Raw genomic sequence first — 17,809 nt, 5'->3', positions numbered from 1 at the left:
GCTTTGGATCGGTATGACAAGCCTGCGCTCATCTTAATCGAAACGTACGTTTCGATTTGTAAGCTGCAGCCAACTGGCTCAGTAAATGCTTAGCACCTCCGCAGCTTAATTAACAACGCATCCGCGTTATATAGTTCCCTCTTATCATTAGACTCGGATGCCCAAATTTCTGAGTCAATTCTTATATACGTGGTCATGGAGAAGTGCGACCAGCAGACTTAAACAAACTGGAACAAATCCCTATATTATCTCACTCTACCCTCCTAGAGCCTGTGTACTCCGCTGCTTGAGCGCCAAGGCCAGTTTCTTTTGTCTGCTGGACAACCCCATTATTTGGAGTGGTCAAGATTGATTCGCCCCCAGTAAAATCTCACAACTCGTCATTTTCGCTAACTAACGCATCGTGGGTATACTGCCTGGCACCCTCGCACAAATTGTTTGGCTATGTCAAATTTAAGTACCTCAGTCCGATCGCGCGATTTGACGTCGTGCCTAAATTGCCTGAGTAGTGGTCTCCAGCTGTCGAACTGCCCTACGAAAAATCATTGTCGAACCAGCAACAAGGCACATCATACTTTATTGCACAAAAACCTTTCACTGGACTTGTCGCGCTTGCATCAACCGTTTCCAACCACATCACCATTGGAAGCAGCTTTGGAAGAAGCAACCTACTCACGATCCGGCCAAAAGTCGCCACTGCGTTGGTTATCGCCAAGGATGCATTGAACCTAAAGACCTGGGAGAGCTGCTGCAGAAAACCCTATTTGACTGGGTGGTAACTGGCCAACTTCAAGAAATTGGGTCAATAGAAGATTCCACTTGCATGGCTTGAAACGCATGTTCAATTGATGTGAATCTTAAAGGTTTGTGGGAGCTGGAAGCGATCGACTCGTCACTTCTGCATAAGCTGGAACATTACATTTCCGAGGAACGGTACGAAAAGACTTCTCGCCTTGACAGCACTGATAGGATTTTCGACAAACTCCCATTCAAGGATGACCCATGACAATTGGGAGATTCGTTTGATATCGCCCGTCGTCGGTTTCGGAGCATGGAACATCGTCTATCGAAATCTCCATAACTTCGTCATCAATACTGCGACTTCATGGAGGAGAATGAAAAATTGGGTCACATGTCCTCAGTTATGCATCCAAAATTCCACGGCCCTAGTACATCCCTCTTTATTGCGTCCTCAAACCCAGCAGTGAGTCTACCAAGCTCAGGGTAGAATGTCGGACTTCAAATCAAACTTAGCCTAACGTTTTTCTATGAATTAGCCCATCACTTCAGGAGGATTTGTACCTGCAGCTTCTAAAGTTCAAAGTGCAGATGTGACAGAGATGTAAAGGCAAGTAAATCTTGACAGCACTGCAGCTGCCATCTAAACCATATCGCGGATGTTCATCGACTCGACTTTCCAATCGGCACCGCCATCATAAAGACGTCGTTTTAGCCAGCGCTCTTGGCGTGAACTGGAATCAGCACAAGGATACACCGTTCTTAAAATTCAACGAGAATTACCAAATGAAGTACTTTGTCCATCGCATCCAAATTGTTCGAGCCGCAAAAATACTTCTACAAGAACTCTGGCTCGCTGGCCTGTCATGGGACGAGAGCGGTTCAGGAAACATACCCACGGCCTGGAGCAAACGCCTAGAGTAATTCCAAACAGTCTCAATTATTTCGTTTTCCCGCTTCTGTCTAAAACACAAGATTTGATCACTTCACATTCATGGATTTTGAGACTCATCAATCAGAGCTTACATATGCTGTTTTTATCCGTAACTTCGTCGTAAACGTCGACGGATCCAGAGTGGCTTCGGATATGAAGAAATCCCTTCCGAAACTGGATTTGGCAAGAACAGCTCTCAGTCACACTCTCAGCTTCAATTAAGGAATGGACCGCAGACGGCCAGTGGCCTGGTGAATACTAATACTAATACTGCCAGCTGAGCTGGCAGCATCGATGTGGGTCACAGGGCCACAGTTCTTGACCCAACCATCTTCCCAGTGGCCAAACACACCCCAAATCATCGATATCGATCCAGCTACTGTCAAAGCAGAGCAACGAAGGAGCAGATTCAGCACTACTGTGATCAACAATCATGTTCTCCAACAGTTGACCCACATTAGCTCATACACCCGCTGCATTCGCACCATAGTATACGTAATTCGCCTCGCTGACCTATCAAGAAGAGTCAAAGGTGTCGATCCATCGCTAACACCGGAGGGATTTCGCCGCGCATTGCTCAGCATCTTCTACAACATGCAGCAAAAGTGCATCCTTGACGATTTTCGCTCGTTGCAGAAAGCTAATCCACTTACAAGCCATTTACAGGATATGCGCACATCAGAGTTGGACTACAGAACACTGACTTACCTGAATCTGAAAATCATCCGCTGCTCCTTCTAAGCAAATCGCACTTCGTTTAGATTTATTTCTGACACTTGCATCTGAAGAATTGTCACGCAGGATAGAAAGCTCAAATCACTCTCATCCGTCTGGAGTACTGGATCATCAATGCCAGGGACCAAGCTCGTCGAGTGGTGCGCTCCTGTATCGCCTACGTTTGGTTCAGGCCCAAACTAGAGAACCAGGAGCCATCATAACCGCCGAAATTTAAGCTATTCTCAACTCGCGCCCGTTTTCTCCGCTATATGTAGATCCCAACAATTTTGGTGCACTTACTCGGGCCTTTCCAGAACGGCTTGTCTCATCAACACATGCGTTCAGTCTGGAACTATTCGATGCCGTGACTGCAAGCAAACAACAGTTTTGGTGAAGGTGGTCATTCGACTACCTACAAGAACTACGCTTTCGAACCTAATGAATCAATCAGCCAAAATCAAGGCAAACACCTAGTCATCATCCACGATGACAATCTTTCACCTCAACGATGGAAGATTGGGTGCGTCGAGACTGTTATTCCCGGACAGGATAGGCTAATCCGAGTGGCTCACATTAGCTGTCAATAATCCTACAAACCTAGACAAAAATTAAAGAAGACTTATAACTAGCTTATGGAATGAATTCAGCAGCCGGCACTTCCCCTTCATATCAAGGGCGTTGAGGTCAACCCCTAGAAAAAACAGTCGAACTCTAAGATGGAAGAAGGAAAAGGAGCGGGCATATACTACACAGACCCCGAGATAAGGCTGTCGTATAAGCTACCAAGTCAATGCAGCATATTCCAGGCGGAAGTCTTCGAAATTAGGAAGGCAACAGCTTAAAAAGAGCATAACACCGTTTCATAAAGCGGTCAAGTTCTTCGTAGACAGTCAAGCGGGGTCGATGCAGTCATAAGGGGTCAGTTACAAAAATGTACTGCCAACAAGGGATGACTAGATACCCTTATTGGAAATTTTTCGACACAACTGCTTATAATTTGTTGAATTGAAGGCAACCGAAACCTTGAAGTATCTCATCTCTATGTGTCCGGCCCCAACGCACGCAAAAATAATATATCTGGGCGCGCCTGTTATGGCATGACTAAAAGATGCCTGAAAGAGGACGCCAGGCGAACTACTGGCCTTAGCCAAATCCAGCTTGATCCCCACGGACTTAAAACCGCAAAACCAATTTCCAAAATTGCTTAACGTCCCTGAAAATGTTTTATTTTGTTTTATTTGTACTCCAAGAAACTTCCACAGCTGACGCTTTTATCGTCTTAAATCCAACTAAAGCAATTATGCTCAAATTTTTTTGAAAGAGGTCTAAGCTCCGTTATTGCACAAGCTCTCACTGCAGGGAAGAATGTTTCTACGTTCCGTGCGCTCTCTCTCCCTCTCCCTCCAAGAGCTTTCCAATCCGCCCTCTACGCTATTTTTTAAGATTCTTATAATTAGAACTAATTTACAAAGGATCAAATAAATTTTTTTCGAAGCTCGTCGTGACTTTCACGTTAATGCAATCGTTTTAATTAAATTGTTGCAAATTAATACCATTCCCGGCGTGCAAAAATTAACTACTAAACGAAACTAGACCTTGGCGAACCTTCAAATACACGTATTAATGTCTGTAAAAACAAAAATATTTTACATGACCAGTTCTCAGTGCCAGATTTTTCAATGTAATGATGTAATGTACCAACCAAGCCATATGATTTAAAAACTTTAGGAATATTGATATCTTCTTTAAAATCTTAGTATTTTACACATTTCATACACATGATCTTTTATTTTGTAGTATTTTATAAGCGAGGTCGAATAATATGGACATACTTTTTTACCTTTTTACTTTTTTGTTTTTTTTTACTGCAAGTAAAACTGTAACACTAGATGTAAAATGCGTTTGCTACTGACCAATGTCGTATCGGGCCGTTAATTGTCTTCCGTTCATTTATTGGGTTGGCAAGAAAGTCAAGTCGTTTTTTTCAATATTTTCAAAGATGATTTATTTATATCAGGACTTATAATTAATCAATTATGTATTGGCCGTTTTGTTCGACCACTAATGACCACCTCTCGGGCAGCTGCATAATTCCGCGCTCGAAGAACTTTTGATCTTTTCCAGCAAAGAATCGAGACAAGTGGTTTTCGACAGCCTTATCTGAATGTGAATGTGCTATGTCCGCACTATAAGGTGGATGTGGAAGCACTTCCCAATTCAGCTCCGTTAATTTTTGCCGAGTGACCAAAGATGTGTGGGGCCTAGCGTTTTCATGGTGAAAGACTATACCCTTGCGATTAGCTAGTGCCGGCTCCCTTTCCTTAACTTTTTTTCCGCCAAATTGGATAGCTGGCGACAGTACACATCTGAATTGATGGTTTCATTCCGTCCCAGCAGCTCAAAATGCACTACACAACCACAAATGCGGAGATTCATAAAAATGCGCAACACTACCAGCGTTGCGCCTTCTACGTCTCCCAATCCCGACCCAAAAAACTAACCCACTACCTAGATATATCCTTTCAGAATGCAAGAGGCTTTCGTAGTAAGCTTTCTAACTGGTATTCTGATTACCTTAGAGCGCTTGCTCGATCTTTGTTGTGTTTATGATCCGGCGAGTTTAGGCAGGGTGGCGTCTCTGACGCAAGATCCCTATCCATTGCTGAACGCGCTGTGTTATAAAAACTGTTTAACTCGTTGCATGGTCCAGTTACCACTGGACCTACAACAGTTCTATAATTTTTTTTAACACTAAACGTAAAACTAAAACAAATCCTTCTTGCTGACACTTAAAAATACTACCAAAATTAATGAACACACAATAGCCGATCTATTTTTGCAGTTTTTTCAAGCAGCTTATTCAACTCTTCGGATTCGAAACAGGCTTTTTCCTCCTTCGTGTCCCAATCAAACATAATATTTAGTCCTAGCTTAAAAACGATCTTCATCGCGTCAAGAAAGTTTATTCACCAGGTCCCGAAGGAATTCCTGACTGTGTGTTTAGGTATTTTGCAGAAATTGTTTACCTTAGAAACCACCCACTTTCCCTTATTCGAAAGAAATCGTTTATTATTCCTTTTCACAAAAAAGGTACCAAATTGGATGCTAGCAATTATAGAGGAATCTCTAAGTTGACGGCCATCCCTAAACTATTCGAAAACATTATTACTCCTCACATGCAGCACCTTTGTAGATCAGTTATTTCTCCATGTCAATATGGTTTTATTAAGCGAAGATCAACAACAACAAATCTTTTGGAGCTCTCTTCCTATATTATAAAGGGCTTCCATAATAATTGTCAGACAGATGTAATCTATACTGATTTCAGTAAAGCATTTGACTCTGTTAACCATTCTCTCCTCGTTAGAAAACTCGATTCAATGGGTTTTCCAAGTGATCTTCTTAATTGGATCTCAAGTTAACTGAATGGCAGGACGCAAAAGGTCCTCTTAAATGGCTTGAAATGCAAGCTAATGACATTCTCTCGTGTCGTTCCTAAGCTTGCCACTTATACGTTGAACTGCTGCTCTTTATAGAGAATTGAATTGAATTGATCAGTTGGACGTCCGCTTGGACCCTAAACTTGACTTTATCGATTATTTTTCGTATATGGTGAATAGAGCCAGGTGTTTGCTTAGATTTATTAAACGGTGGTCGAAGGAATTTAATGACTCCTAAATAACTAAATCCTTTATACTTCTTTAGTTCGTCCTATCTTAGGATATGGTTGGTGCGTTTGGAGCCCTTATCGCCCACGCATCGAATCGGTTCTAAAGAACTTTTTACTTTTGATCTCCGCAGTTTAAATTGGGATACAAACAGCTGTTTGGGAATAATAAATTGGCGGCAAATTGCTTTGTTTACTTGTTTGCGTGAAAATAAATATTCTTTGTCCGAACAAACTGTTGATAGTAATAGAAATTTTAAATCAAGGTATGTATTTTTTACTGAATATAGTATGTTTATGTGTAGTCTTAGTGTTAGTGTTTTGTTAAATGTTCAATTTATGTGTATTTTTTTATAGAAAAATAACATGCGTCACTTGTGTTTCGTGTATAAAACGGCTGCTGACAAAAACTAATTACGTCAGTTTATACTAATATATGTCGTTCTTTATCGCTAATTAACAACTTTGCAACCGTTGAACTATGCTTTTCAAAACCATTATCTATAACCTCATTCATGGTGATGTGGAAAATGCTGACTTATTGAGTCTTCCCAAACTAAAAGCTTTAATTCAAACCCACTTAGTACACATGGTAATTTCCTCCCATTGTTTTTGCGGGCCTAGGAAGAGTTATTTTTTATAGCTGACAATGGCAACTCTGCCCAGAATTTAGTGTAGCATTGAGTCAAAAAGTTTGTTACTTCGTTCGTTTGTTTTTTCGGCTCTGATTTTTCCTTAAATAAAGTCGATAACATCTTCCGATGTTTGAGCAGGAAAGAGCCGGGAAGCAAATATCTGTTTTGTAGTTGGAACTGCTATAAGAACTTTTTGGCAAGACAGATTATCGGCCATTATCGGCCGTTAGTTTTTATTTAAGACCCCCAGGGGACAAAACGGATATCACCAGCAGCACGGGTAATTTCGCGGTAAATTTGGGACTGCGAGAAGCTGTTGCGACAGTCAAATATAGTCTTCCTTACGTACCAGATTATGCGTGTATCATTTGTTTTTGGCTTTGCGAACTGCAAATGTCGAGATACTGTAGGTTTTACTTACAAAATGTAGAGTATTTCTTGTTGTTTGGTCTAGGGTATATAAAATAAACTACTTGACAGAGCCGTAAATTTAAACAATTTATTAATATTATTATTAATATTAATAAAATCCATAACTTTTCCTGTCTACTAAAATACATTCTGGTATATTTGAGATTATTTTTGGCAAATGATCGGTATCTACCGTGTTTTCTTTGGGAAACTTAACCTTTAAATATAACTAAAAGATAAATACAAATTAAGTGAAAAATAGTTTAATTTTGTGATTGCAACGGATATATAATCCACTTCTCAAATACATCGAAACATGAATAAAAAAAAATAAAAATAAAAATAAAAATAAAAATAAAAAAAAAAAAAATAAATAAAAAAAAAAATAAAATAAATAAATAAAAAAAAATAAAAAAAAAATAAAAAAAAAATAAAAAATAAAAATAAAAATAAAAATAAAAATAAAAATAAAAATAATAATAAAAATAAAAATAAAAATAAAAATAAAAATAAAAATAAAAATAAAAATAAAAATAAAAATAAAAATAAAAATAAAAATAAAAATAATAATAAAAATAAAAATAAAAATAAAAATAAAAATAAAAATAAAAATAAAAATAACAAGAAAGAAAGCTAACTTCGGCACGCCGAAGTTTATATACCCTTGCAGATAGAACTTCTGTGAATAGGAATCCATACAATATTAATTATATATATTTGTGTTAAAAAACAATGAAGTAATACCTGCTTTCATTTCATTCACCTATACATATTATATTTGCAATTTTACAGTCACAGATTTGCATTTTTCCTCTACATCAAACGATCGTTTGTATGGAACCTATATAGTAGTATAGAACCTATAGTCGTCCGATTTTCATGAAATTTGCCACAAAATTTAAGACTTATATTAAATGGCTATACCTCAAATTTGATGAAAATCAGCTGAAAACTGAAAAAGTTATAAATTTAATTGTATTGATTTCTCGATCGTTCCTATGGGAGCTATATGATATAGTAGTCCGATTTTCATAAAATTTTATACAAAATTGTAGAGTATAGTAAGATCGCTATATCTCAAATTTGAGCCAATTCTATTGAAAACTGAAAAAGTTAAAATTTTTTTTGTAAAAATTTTCCGATCATTCCTATGGAAGCTATAGGATATAGTCGTCCGATCCGGCCCGTTCCGACATATATACGAGTGAGAGTATATAGAAGGCTAACTACAAAGTTTCATTCAGATAGCTTCAAAACTGAGAGACTAGTTTGCGTAGAAACGGACAGACGGACAGACGGACAGACGGACAGAAGGACAGACGGACAGACGGACAGACGGACATGGCTAGATCGACTCGGCTGTTGATCCTGATCAAGAATATATATACTTTATATAGTCGGAGGTGCCTCCTTCACTGCGTTGCAAACTTCTGACTGAAATTATAATACCCTGCAAGGGTATAAAAACAAGAAATGAAGAAGTTAACATACCCATGCAGATAGAACTTCGATCACTCTATGAATTAATTAAATATAAATTTTATATATACTAAAAAGCAATAAAGTTATGCCTGCTTTCATTTCATTCACTTGTACATATTATATTTACAGTTTTACATTCACAGATTTGCATATTTCCTCTATATTCAATGATCGTTTGTATAGTCGTCCGATATTCATACAATTTTACACTAAATTGTAGAATAATATGAAATGGCTATAACTTAAATTTGATGAAAATCTGTTGAAAACTGAAAAAGTTTGTTTTGGCAGCTATATATATGATATATTAGTCCGATTTTAATTCAATTTTACACAAAAATTGTAGAATAGCATAAAAGTCTACATCAAATTTGAGGAAAAACTGTTGATAACCAAAACGGCCACAAGAAACGGCCACCTACTAATAAAAACGAAAAATGAACTTCACGCCAAAAACTTCTAAAACTAACAACCATTGCAGAAATGAAAGTAACAACATCTAAATTTTAAGTTTTTTATAAAATTGTAGAAAAATGTAATAAAAATCTGTTGAAAACTGAAGAAGTTTTAATTTATTTCGTAAAAATGCTCCGATTGTTCTTATGGCATCTATATGATATAATCGTCCGTTCCGACATATATACGAGGTGAATTATATAGTAGACTGCAAAGTAAACCTTTCAGATAGCTTCAAAACTCAGAGACTAGTTTGGGTAATAAGATTTAATACAAATATGTAACTTACCGCTTGTTGCCCTCAAAGTCCTCTAGTTCTATGCGTAACGTATATTCTTCGTTATTTGTCAACATATATATATTTTCGTTGCCAAGCCAAAATTCTTTGCCTGGTTCTCCAAATCCATTTTTATAATCTGACCAATCCCGATTGAAGTTCTCCCGGGGCTCACCAAACTCATCTCGACGTTGTATCACCTAAAGGGTTAATTTCTATGTTTTTATTTATTTTATATTTTAAATATATTATTTTACCGTCCAGCCGCCATCAGTTGTTTCTTGATCACAATACACCTTTAAAAACCAATATGTAGTTCCGCGAATTTGTAAATAAAATACTCCGGATTGTTTCATTCCAGCACTCAGCAGATCAGCACAGGAAAATCCCTAAAATTACAGAATAAATTTAAAAGAATAAATGCCTTATCCTAATCTATAAAATAGATCGGGATTATATCGTAGAGTTCATAAGAAATTAGCACATTGCGCGGCAAAAAGTTCAAAATATTTTTGTCTCGTTACATTCCCTAACTTTTTGCTACTTAATCGCTTTACAAAACATCCCATTCATAATTAAAAAATCTGTGGACATTGCTTGCGGAGGGGTATAGAAACATGCAAGAAACGGCCACCTACTAATAAAAACGAAAAATGAACTTCAAGCCAAAAACTTCTAAAACTAACAACCATTGCAGAAATGAAAAAAACAACATCTAAACACAAAAGGGAGTAATTTTTCGAAACCACTTAAAATACATCGACGACGGACCGATTCTTAAGGAGCTAAAACCACAAAAGGTAACCGAAGTCAAGTAAAAATAATGAAAAGACAAAACCACACCTCTAACTTAAAAAAGAAATATAACATCACCTTAGATGATACCGGCTTGATCATAATAACATTTGAGTTACCCAAAATTCCCGAATCGGCTACGAAATAGTTCGTGTACATCCCTATATAATATTTCTACTTCAATGCAAAAAATGCTTCGGCCACCCAACATCGATATGAAATGTACATATTTTTATAGACATGGCTTCGAACTAAGAACCATAGCAAAACGCCATGACCCAGATGACAACAAACTGTCAGTCCCCAAATGAACACACAAGCCCAACCCAACCTCACCACCAAGCAAATAGATCACTCCATCGAGGACAACAACAACTGGACTAGCCAAAACAATACTACCATTAAACCAAGTTCTTCAACAGCATTACTACCACAACTACGAACAACTAGAAGATTAACTAGAAGAAGAAATCGAGCTAGACCATAATCATCATAAATCAATAAAGACCTAAAAATACAAATCGTTCCTAAAGATAACTCTAATAGCCTACCTACGAACCTCAAAACGTGCAAATCAAAGGCGAAAGCTTTTAACAAAAATTAACACTAACAAAAGCGACAAATATAGTTAACTAAGTATGGTAAGTTAATAAGGAGCAGTCTATTAGACTAAGAAGGTAAAGAGGATAGAACGCTCAGTATAGTGGTACGTAATCTAGCAGCCACAACCTCTGTTGATACGATTGTACAATAGTTTAAAAAGCAAGGCCACTCAGTTGTCAATACGTACAATCCGAAATCAAGGCTTCCTCCACGGGTTAACTTTGATAGAGGAATTATTGCCCAGCCCAATAAGAAAGAGTGGTTTCAAAGCTGTCCCCTGCTCCTAACAATAGGGATGTCTGAAAGATCTCTAGAGTTGCACGGATGAGGGTGACAATTAAAGTACCCAGGAAGAACAAGACTCTAAGGCAGTGTTTTAGGTGTTTTGACTTCGACCACACAAAGAATTATTGTCTAAAGATGCCTGCGTGAGGACGTTGTTCACCCGAATACCTTACTGGCTTTATTCTGCACTTGGCGAATATTGAATATTGACAATGACCTTTTTTGTGAAAACTGCCTGGGTAAACACGCAGCCTATGATCGAACTTGTCCTGTATATTCCCGTAAACTGAACAATATTGTCTCTGGGAATAACCTTGCAGCTCCACAACATCCCAGTTCCCGCAGTCGAAATCAATTTATACCGACCTAAACTGCCAATAAAGCCCCTGAATATGATCAAATTGACAATCGTGTTGCAAAAACTCCTACACCTTGTACCCATATTCAATGCTTTCCTTAGGTTGAGCCATTTTCCGAAAGCTTGGAAGAGTGCTTGAATTGTAATGTTCCTTAGCCCTGGCAAACCAGCCGACGACCTCAGCAGTTATCCACCCATTAGCCTTCTTACCAAATTTGGTAAGCTTCTGGAAATATTACGTCAGTCCCCACAGGCAATGAACGCTGTTCGGAGCAGACCGCTGGCGCCTAATTATGCGCGCATTGGTGTATCGCTGCACCTGCTGTGCTCTTAGCTCTTCTCTTTGTTATTTATTTCTCTCTCTCTCTTCTTCTTCTGTCGCCTTATCTGTTAAGCTAAGCTTCATTGTAAGCGAATATATGTTAAAGCCAAGCGTTCGCTCGGAAGTTGCAGCTCCGATGAAAGAGCAATAACACAAGAAAATAAATACGGCATATAATCGACCTATTTGTGCGTTAGTTATTATTGTTCAAGGGTGGCAAATTCGTTGTCATCCCAATAAACAAACACTTTTCACAAATTTTAACTTGGGGGATTGAGACTCAGGAATGGTACTTCTGGAGAGCTGCACGGTGCGGTTGAGTATACACTCGAGGGGTTTCACTGTAAGCAATACGTGGTGGCTGCCTATGTAGACATACAGCAAGAATTTGATTGGGTGTGGCATGCATGTCTATTTTGCAAGGTCGAGTCGTTAACTAACCCGCAACTATTCGAAATGGTTAGGAGCTGTCTCTCTGTATCCTTCGCCAAGCATACGAGGATAGTTAGGCCCTCATTGGAGGATAAGGCCAGAAGGCTGTACTTGCTGCTGAAGGCGAATAATCACCTCAGCCTGGCAAGTAAGGTCCGGATATACAAGTCCATACTTGCACCCACTTGGAGATATGGGATTCAAGTTTATGGTCATGTGGCTAAAACTAATCTGAGTCGCATCCGGGTCTTCCAAAACAAGTTCATGCGGAGAATTACTGTTGCTAAGTGTTTTTCCGCAACGTAGACTTAGCGAGGGACCTCAAAGTGCCCTTGATTGGGGACATAATAAATGAAGAAGCCAAACTCTATAGGAATAAGCTCACGTAACACTCAAATATCTTTGTCGGGAGACTTGCATCTCGGCGGACATGCCGAAGACTCAAAAAGATTCATCCCTCAACCTTCCAAGGAAGAAGATTTATTAAACACTGTTTAAGCTCACTGCCCCTTCAGACACCCAATTACCTACCTATAACCCTTACACTTTTTTAAATTTCCATTGCTACACTACAGTAACATACAATAATAAATTTAATTTAATTTTAAAAAAACTTCGTGCCAAAATTCAATTGCATTCTGATAGTGCGATCACTGCAAGCAAATCAAATATCGCCTGGAATGCAATAACTGTAAGTAGTTTGGCAGGGTCGATGGGGAAATGACCCCGATTCGCAAAGTTGGCAGATCCATGATTGTAGAGAAAAGTGGAATCTACATGAAGCTCCCCTTCGTTTCAAAATCGAAACAAGAAAGGATGCTTACTTCGGCATGCCGAAGTTTACATACCCTTGCAAATAGATAATTGATCACAATGAATTAATGAAATATAAATTATATATATTAAAAAGCAATAAAGTAATGACTGCCTTTATTTTATTCACCTATACTTATTTATTTATTTATCGATCGTTTTTTCGGGAGCTATATGATATAGTCATCCGATTTTTCAAAAAAGTTCCTGCTTATCACCTTTAACTTCTCTTAAATGGGATATTATTAATGAACAAACCAAACAATATAGAATAAGCTCAAGTCACATCCAAATACCCTTGAAGGAAGATTAATTATACACTGTTGTAACTTACTGTCACTTCTTACACCCAATTAACCCAATATGACCCTTACACTTTTTTAAATTTCCATTGATCTCCTCCCCACACTTTTGTTTAAGTTGCGTCACTACAGTAATATATAATAAAAAATTCAATTAAATTGAAAAAAAAATAAAATAAAATACTCCAATGAACAACTGAATTAGCAGCAAAAATCCTCCAGCTGAACTCTCCACGGGGGCGTCGGCCTGGCAATAGGTAAAGTAGTGGCGCATGCTCTATCCGGTGTAATGCAGTGTCCAGCTAAGGCTTCTATTCAATTCCTTCCGCTTAAACGCCCGAGGAAATGAATCACTAGCCATGGTTGGAGCTGCCTGGCGGCAGTGGGTGGTTCCCCTGAAATAAACCAAACAAGCAACTGGGACTGGGATGTCATCCCAAACGTCGGTGGAAGGCGTGACTGCTACCACCGGCGGCACGTAAGGGAAGAGTCCTCTCTGCGGATCGTCATCTCTGATTTGACGGCAGCAGGTCACGTCAGTTGTAACGCTACTGCGCTACGACGCAAAGAAGGGTAAGCCGCACGTGTGCCGATGTCTATACAGACTCGGACCTAGAGAGCGTGCAGCTTTCAAAAGAGGAGGAAGAAATCTTTCTTCGCTCGCCAGAACCAGGCATCAGCTCCCTGCGCAGGGACGGGCCGATGCGTTCAAACGAGCGAAAGGAGGCTAAGGCGCAGTGTAAACCTGCCCATCGCATCCAGAGCCGGTTAAAGCTAAAAAAGGCCGAGCAAAGGATCGAAGAGAGCAGGCTGCACTTCGCTAAGCTCTTCAACCTGGCATCAACGGACGGTTTCGCCAACAATTCGGAGGAGATGCTTGCCACCAATCGGCAACGCTCCGCCGAGAGTGCTACAAACCCAAAGAATAGAAAATCGAGAAAGGCAAGTGAAGTGACCAAACGCCGCTTGATCGTGCCACTCATTTACAGGAGCGATGAGAACGGAAAGATAGCCGAGGAGAAAAACCTAGGCCTCGAAACCATTGTCGACGCCGACCAGGAACTGACGCTGAATGAGTAAGAAGAGGAGGAAGGCGGTGACCTGAAGACAGTAGTCAAACCGTCGAGTGGAGTTAAGCCCGATACCCATGTTCCTAAGGGTGCTGCAGCTCCAACTCCAAAAGAGCTAGGTCGCGTCGGCGGAACATGGAGTGCCTAGGGCAATGCCGTCGCTGGACTAAAGTCCTCAAGCTATAAAGCGTTCTACACAACATAGGTAAGCAGGAACAGAACCGCCGTACTCGTACGGAAGGGTCTCCAAGCTAACCTTATGTCTCATTACAGCTCGGACGATCTGACTGTGGTGTTGGTAGAAAGCAAGAAAAAGCGCCTACTGGTAGCTTCCTGCTACATGGCATACGATAGGCCAGCTCCACCGGAAGAACTTAGGAGCCTGGTAGAACCCAGCCCAAATGACCAGCAACTGATCGTGGGTGCAGACGGCAATGAGCACCACAGCGTATGGTTAAGCCCCGAGATAAATAACAGAGGTGAGTCACTTTTAGACTTTATTCTTTCTATTAACATCCTTCTCAGACCACAATTATATACATTTCCAATGCAAATTTGATCACTCTCCAAAACCAACAGTCTCTAGAAACACGGAACCCCGTAACACTAACTGGGGAAAGTTCAAAAAAATTATCTCTCGTAAGCTCGCGACTTGTCCGGACACGGTAAAATCCAATGAAGACCTACAAAATTCCTTAGATACCCTCTCAAATGAATTACTAGGGGCATATCACGCATCATTCTAGATTTCAAAAAGCAAGAAAAGGACCAGACCGCCCTGGTGGAACAAGGACCTCTCACTCCAACGCGATAACCTCAGAGAGCAGGCGAAGGATGATATAATCAATACAGAATACAGAATCCTGCTAAGGAATTGCAAGAACGAAATACGCAGGGCACAAAGAAGCTCTTGGAGAAACTTCTGCTCCAACTTAGAGACGGTCTTAGAAACGGCTAGACTACGGAAGTTGGTTTCAAAGCAAACCACCATACAGAATCAGCTCAAACGCGACAACGGACAGTGGACTGAGGGCAGTGAAGAGGCCCTAACACCACTAATGCACGCGCACTCCCAAGTTGCAGAGATGAAATATTTCCTGCCATGCTGCAGGCGACCAAAGAAGTCATCACGCAATCTAAACAGCTTGTCTTAGTACGGGCTATATCCCAATCCAATGGAGGACTTCAAGGATTGTCTTCCTGCCTAAAGCAGGAAAGGGCAGCCACGTCAGTCCCAAGAACTACAGGCCGATAATCCTCACCTCCTTTCTACTCAAGACGCTAGAAAAGCTGCTGGATCTATACATCAGAAACGATGTCACTGTCAACCAATCAGCACGCATACACAAAAGGGAAATCAGTGGAGACGGCGCAGCATTCGTTAGTAGCCACCATTGAGAGGGCCTTGCACAACAAGGAATATGCGCTCGGAGTCTTTGTAGACATATCCGGGGCATTCAACACCGTGAGCACAGACGCAATAATGGAGCGCCTAGAAGCGACCAACACGCACCCCGCCATCATCTTTTGGATAGGAAATGTACTAAGTTGCAGACGGATACAATCTGATTGGGGTACCGCTTCCATGGTGAAAGGAGGAGTCCTATCGCCCCTCCTATGGAATCTAGTGGTCGACGACCTAATCAGAAGGTTCGAGAGGAACGCCCCGAAGATAACAGCCTATGCTGACGACATAAGTATAATTATTACAGGAGTATGTCCATCGACCCTTAGCTTGATCATGGAATCAACAGCAGCACATGAGCCTCTCACCCGCTCTGATGCACTGGGTCTACATATCGGTGGTGCATCCCACTTTGCCATACGGGGTCTTAGTGTGGTGGCAAGCCACGGAAAAAGGACCTACTAAAAGTTTATGGAGAGAACCCAGCGGCAGGCACTGCTCTGCATATCTAGGGCGCTGAGGTAAACCCCCACAAAAGCTCTAGAGACTATAATTGAAATTGATCCCCGCGAGAAAGGCTGCACAACGCCTAGTAGTGCTAGGAAATATGTCGACACAGGGATAAGGCCACAGCTACATGACGCCTAGAACTTGCCCTGATGTGAAGACATCAACATTCATGGGACCTGAAGACTGGAAAACGGTTCACGACCATGCTCGATACCTCAACATATACACTGACGGCTCCAAGATGGAATTGGAGCGGGCATATACTGTACAAACCCCGAGACGAGGCTGTCGTATAAGCTACCAAGCCAATGCAGCATATTCTAGGCGGAAGTTTTCGCCATCAGACAATAGCCCGCCCATGTGAGGCTGTAAACCTGTTTGTACAGTCAGGCGGCGATTAGACAATGCAATTGTCAGCGGTCAGTTCCAAAAATGTACCGACAAGCAGGGACGCACTAGATATTCTAAGCACGACAACGTCAGTGCGGATCTATTGGGTTTCCAGCCACCAGGTCATAGATAGAAACGAAACCGCAGACGAACTTGAAAAGGAAAGAGTCGGACTGGCTATCAATAGAACAGAAAACGTCCCAGTCTCTCTAAGAACGCTCCAAAGAGGCGGGCGGACGCAAAACATCTAAAATCATGTACAAAGAGCGCAATGACAAACTCAGCCACTACGTACTGCATCTACTTAGGAAACACTGCAGACTATTAATGGGAATTCTCACGGGTCACTGCCTGGCTGCCGCGCATGCTCTTAAGCTGGGCATCAAGAACAACGGCAACTGCAGGAAATGCTATGATTCTGAGGCAACTGAAACCTTGGAGCATCTCATCTGTAAGTGCCCAGCCCTAACGCCCTAAGAGTAAAATACCTAGGTGCCCCAGTACTGGAATCACTAACAGATGCCACCAAGATGTCACTAGGTGAACTACTTGCCTTCGCATAAACTACCGCGACCCTAAAGGACTTCAATACCGCGTAAGATTCTCCAGGTCCATGTGAAAACAACATCTGGATAAATAAGGGCCATACTGGCCTAACTAAACTAACTAACTGAACCTAACCTAATAACGGAATATACGACGAAAATGTTATGTCAATCCAAAATTCAAATAACAAAAACCCCGAAGAGTTCATGTATCTCTAACTCTCTCCTACAGTGATGTACTACTAAGGAAATATACGTTATAGATTTTTGTCGGGGAACTTGAGAATTGACCTGACCAAGCAGATAGGGCCTCTCCACGTCTCCTTAATAAATTTGGGTAGAAAGACTACGCCAAGCATAGTCCGACGGTTTGCTACGGAGGGAAAATTAATTGAGAGAAGTCTAGTAGTGTAAAACGGCAATCTTAAGTCAGCATTACAGGTTGAGCCTCGGAAGGCAAACTTAAAGAAGCTCAAGCTTCAATGTGATTACTATGCACTCCGAATTGAAGACTTCAAACACAAGAACCATACTCAAAAGAAGGCCGAACTAAAGAATTTAAAAGAGTAAAACTAACACCAATCCCAATATGAACCTGCTTGGCTTCAACGCCTCTTATAAATACGCTTCAAACAAACTTAGCATCGCTGAAAGAAATGTTA

General features: G+C 40.5%; 1 protein-coding gene across 1 annotated transcript in view; it reads right to left on the bottom strand.

The window, feature by feature from the left end:
* The window catches only part of LOC110185535 (uncharacterized), a 156,177-nt gene that overhangs the window by 36,890 nt on the left and 101,478 nt on the right, over positions 1-17,809 (bottom strand). The window contains exons 4-5 of the mRNA XM_086837977.1: positions 9,575-9,706; positions 9,330-9,517 (exon numbers count right to left, since the gene is read on the bottom strand). Of these exons, the coding sequence (XP_086694103.1) occupies positions 9,330-9,517; positions 9,575-9,706 (320 nt within the window). The remainder of the gene's footprint in view (positions 1-9,329; positions 9,518-9,574; positions 9,707-17,809) is intronic.

This window comes from Drosophila serrata, unplaced genomic scaffold, assembly GCF_035046125.1.
Source record: "Drosophila serrata isolate PLE 108 unplaced genomic scaffold, ASM3504612v1 contig_337, whole genome shotgun sequence".
In the NCBI taxonomy this organism is placed as follows: Eukaryota; Metazoa; Arthropoda; class Insecta; order Diptera; family Drosophilidae; genus Drosophila; species Drosophila serrata.
This window is presented reverse-complemented; position numbering and strand designations above follow the sequence as displayed.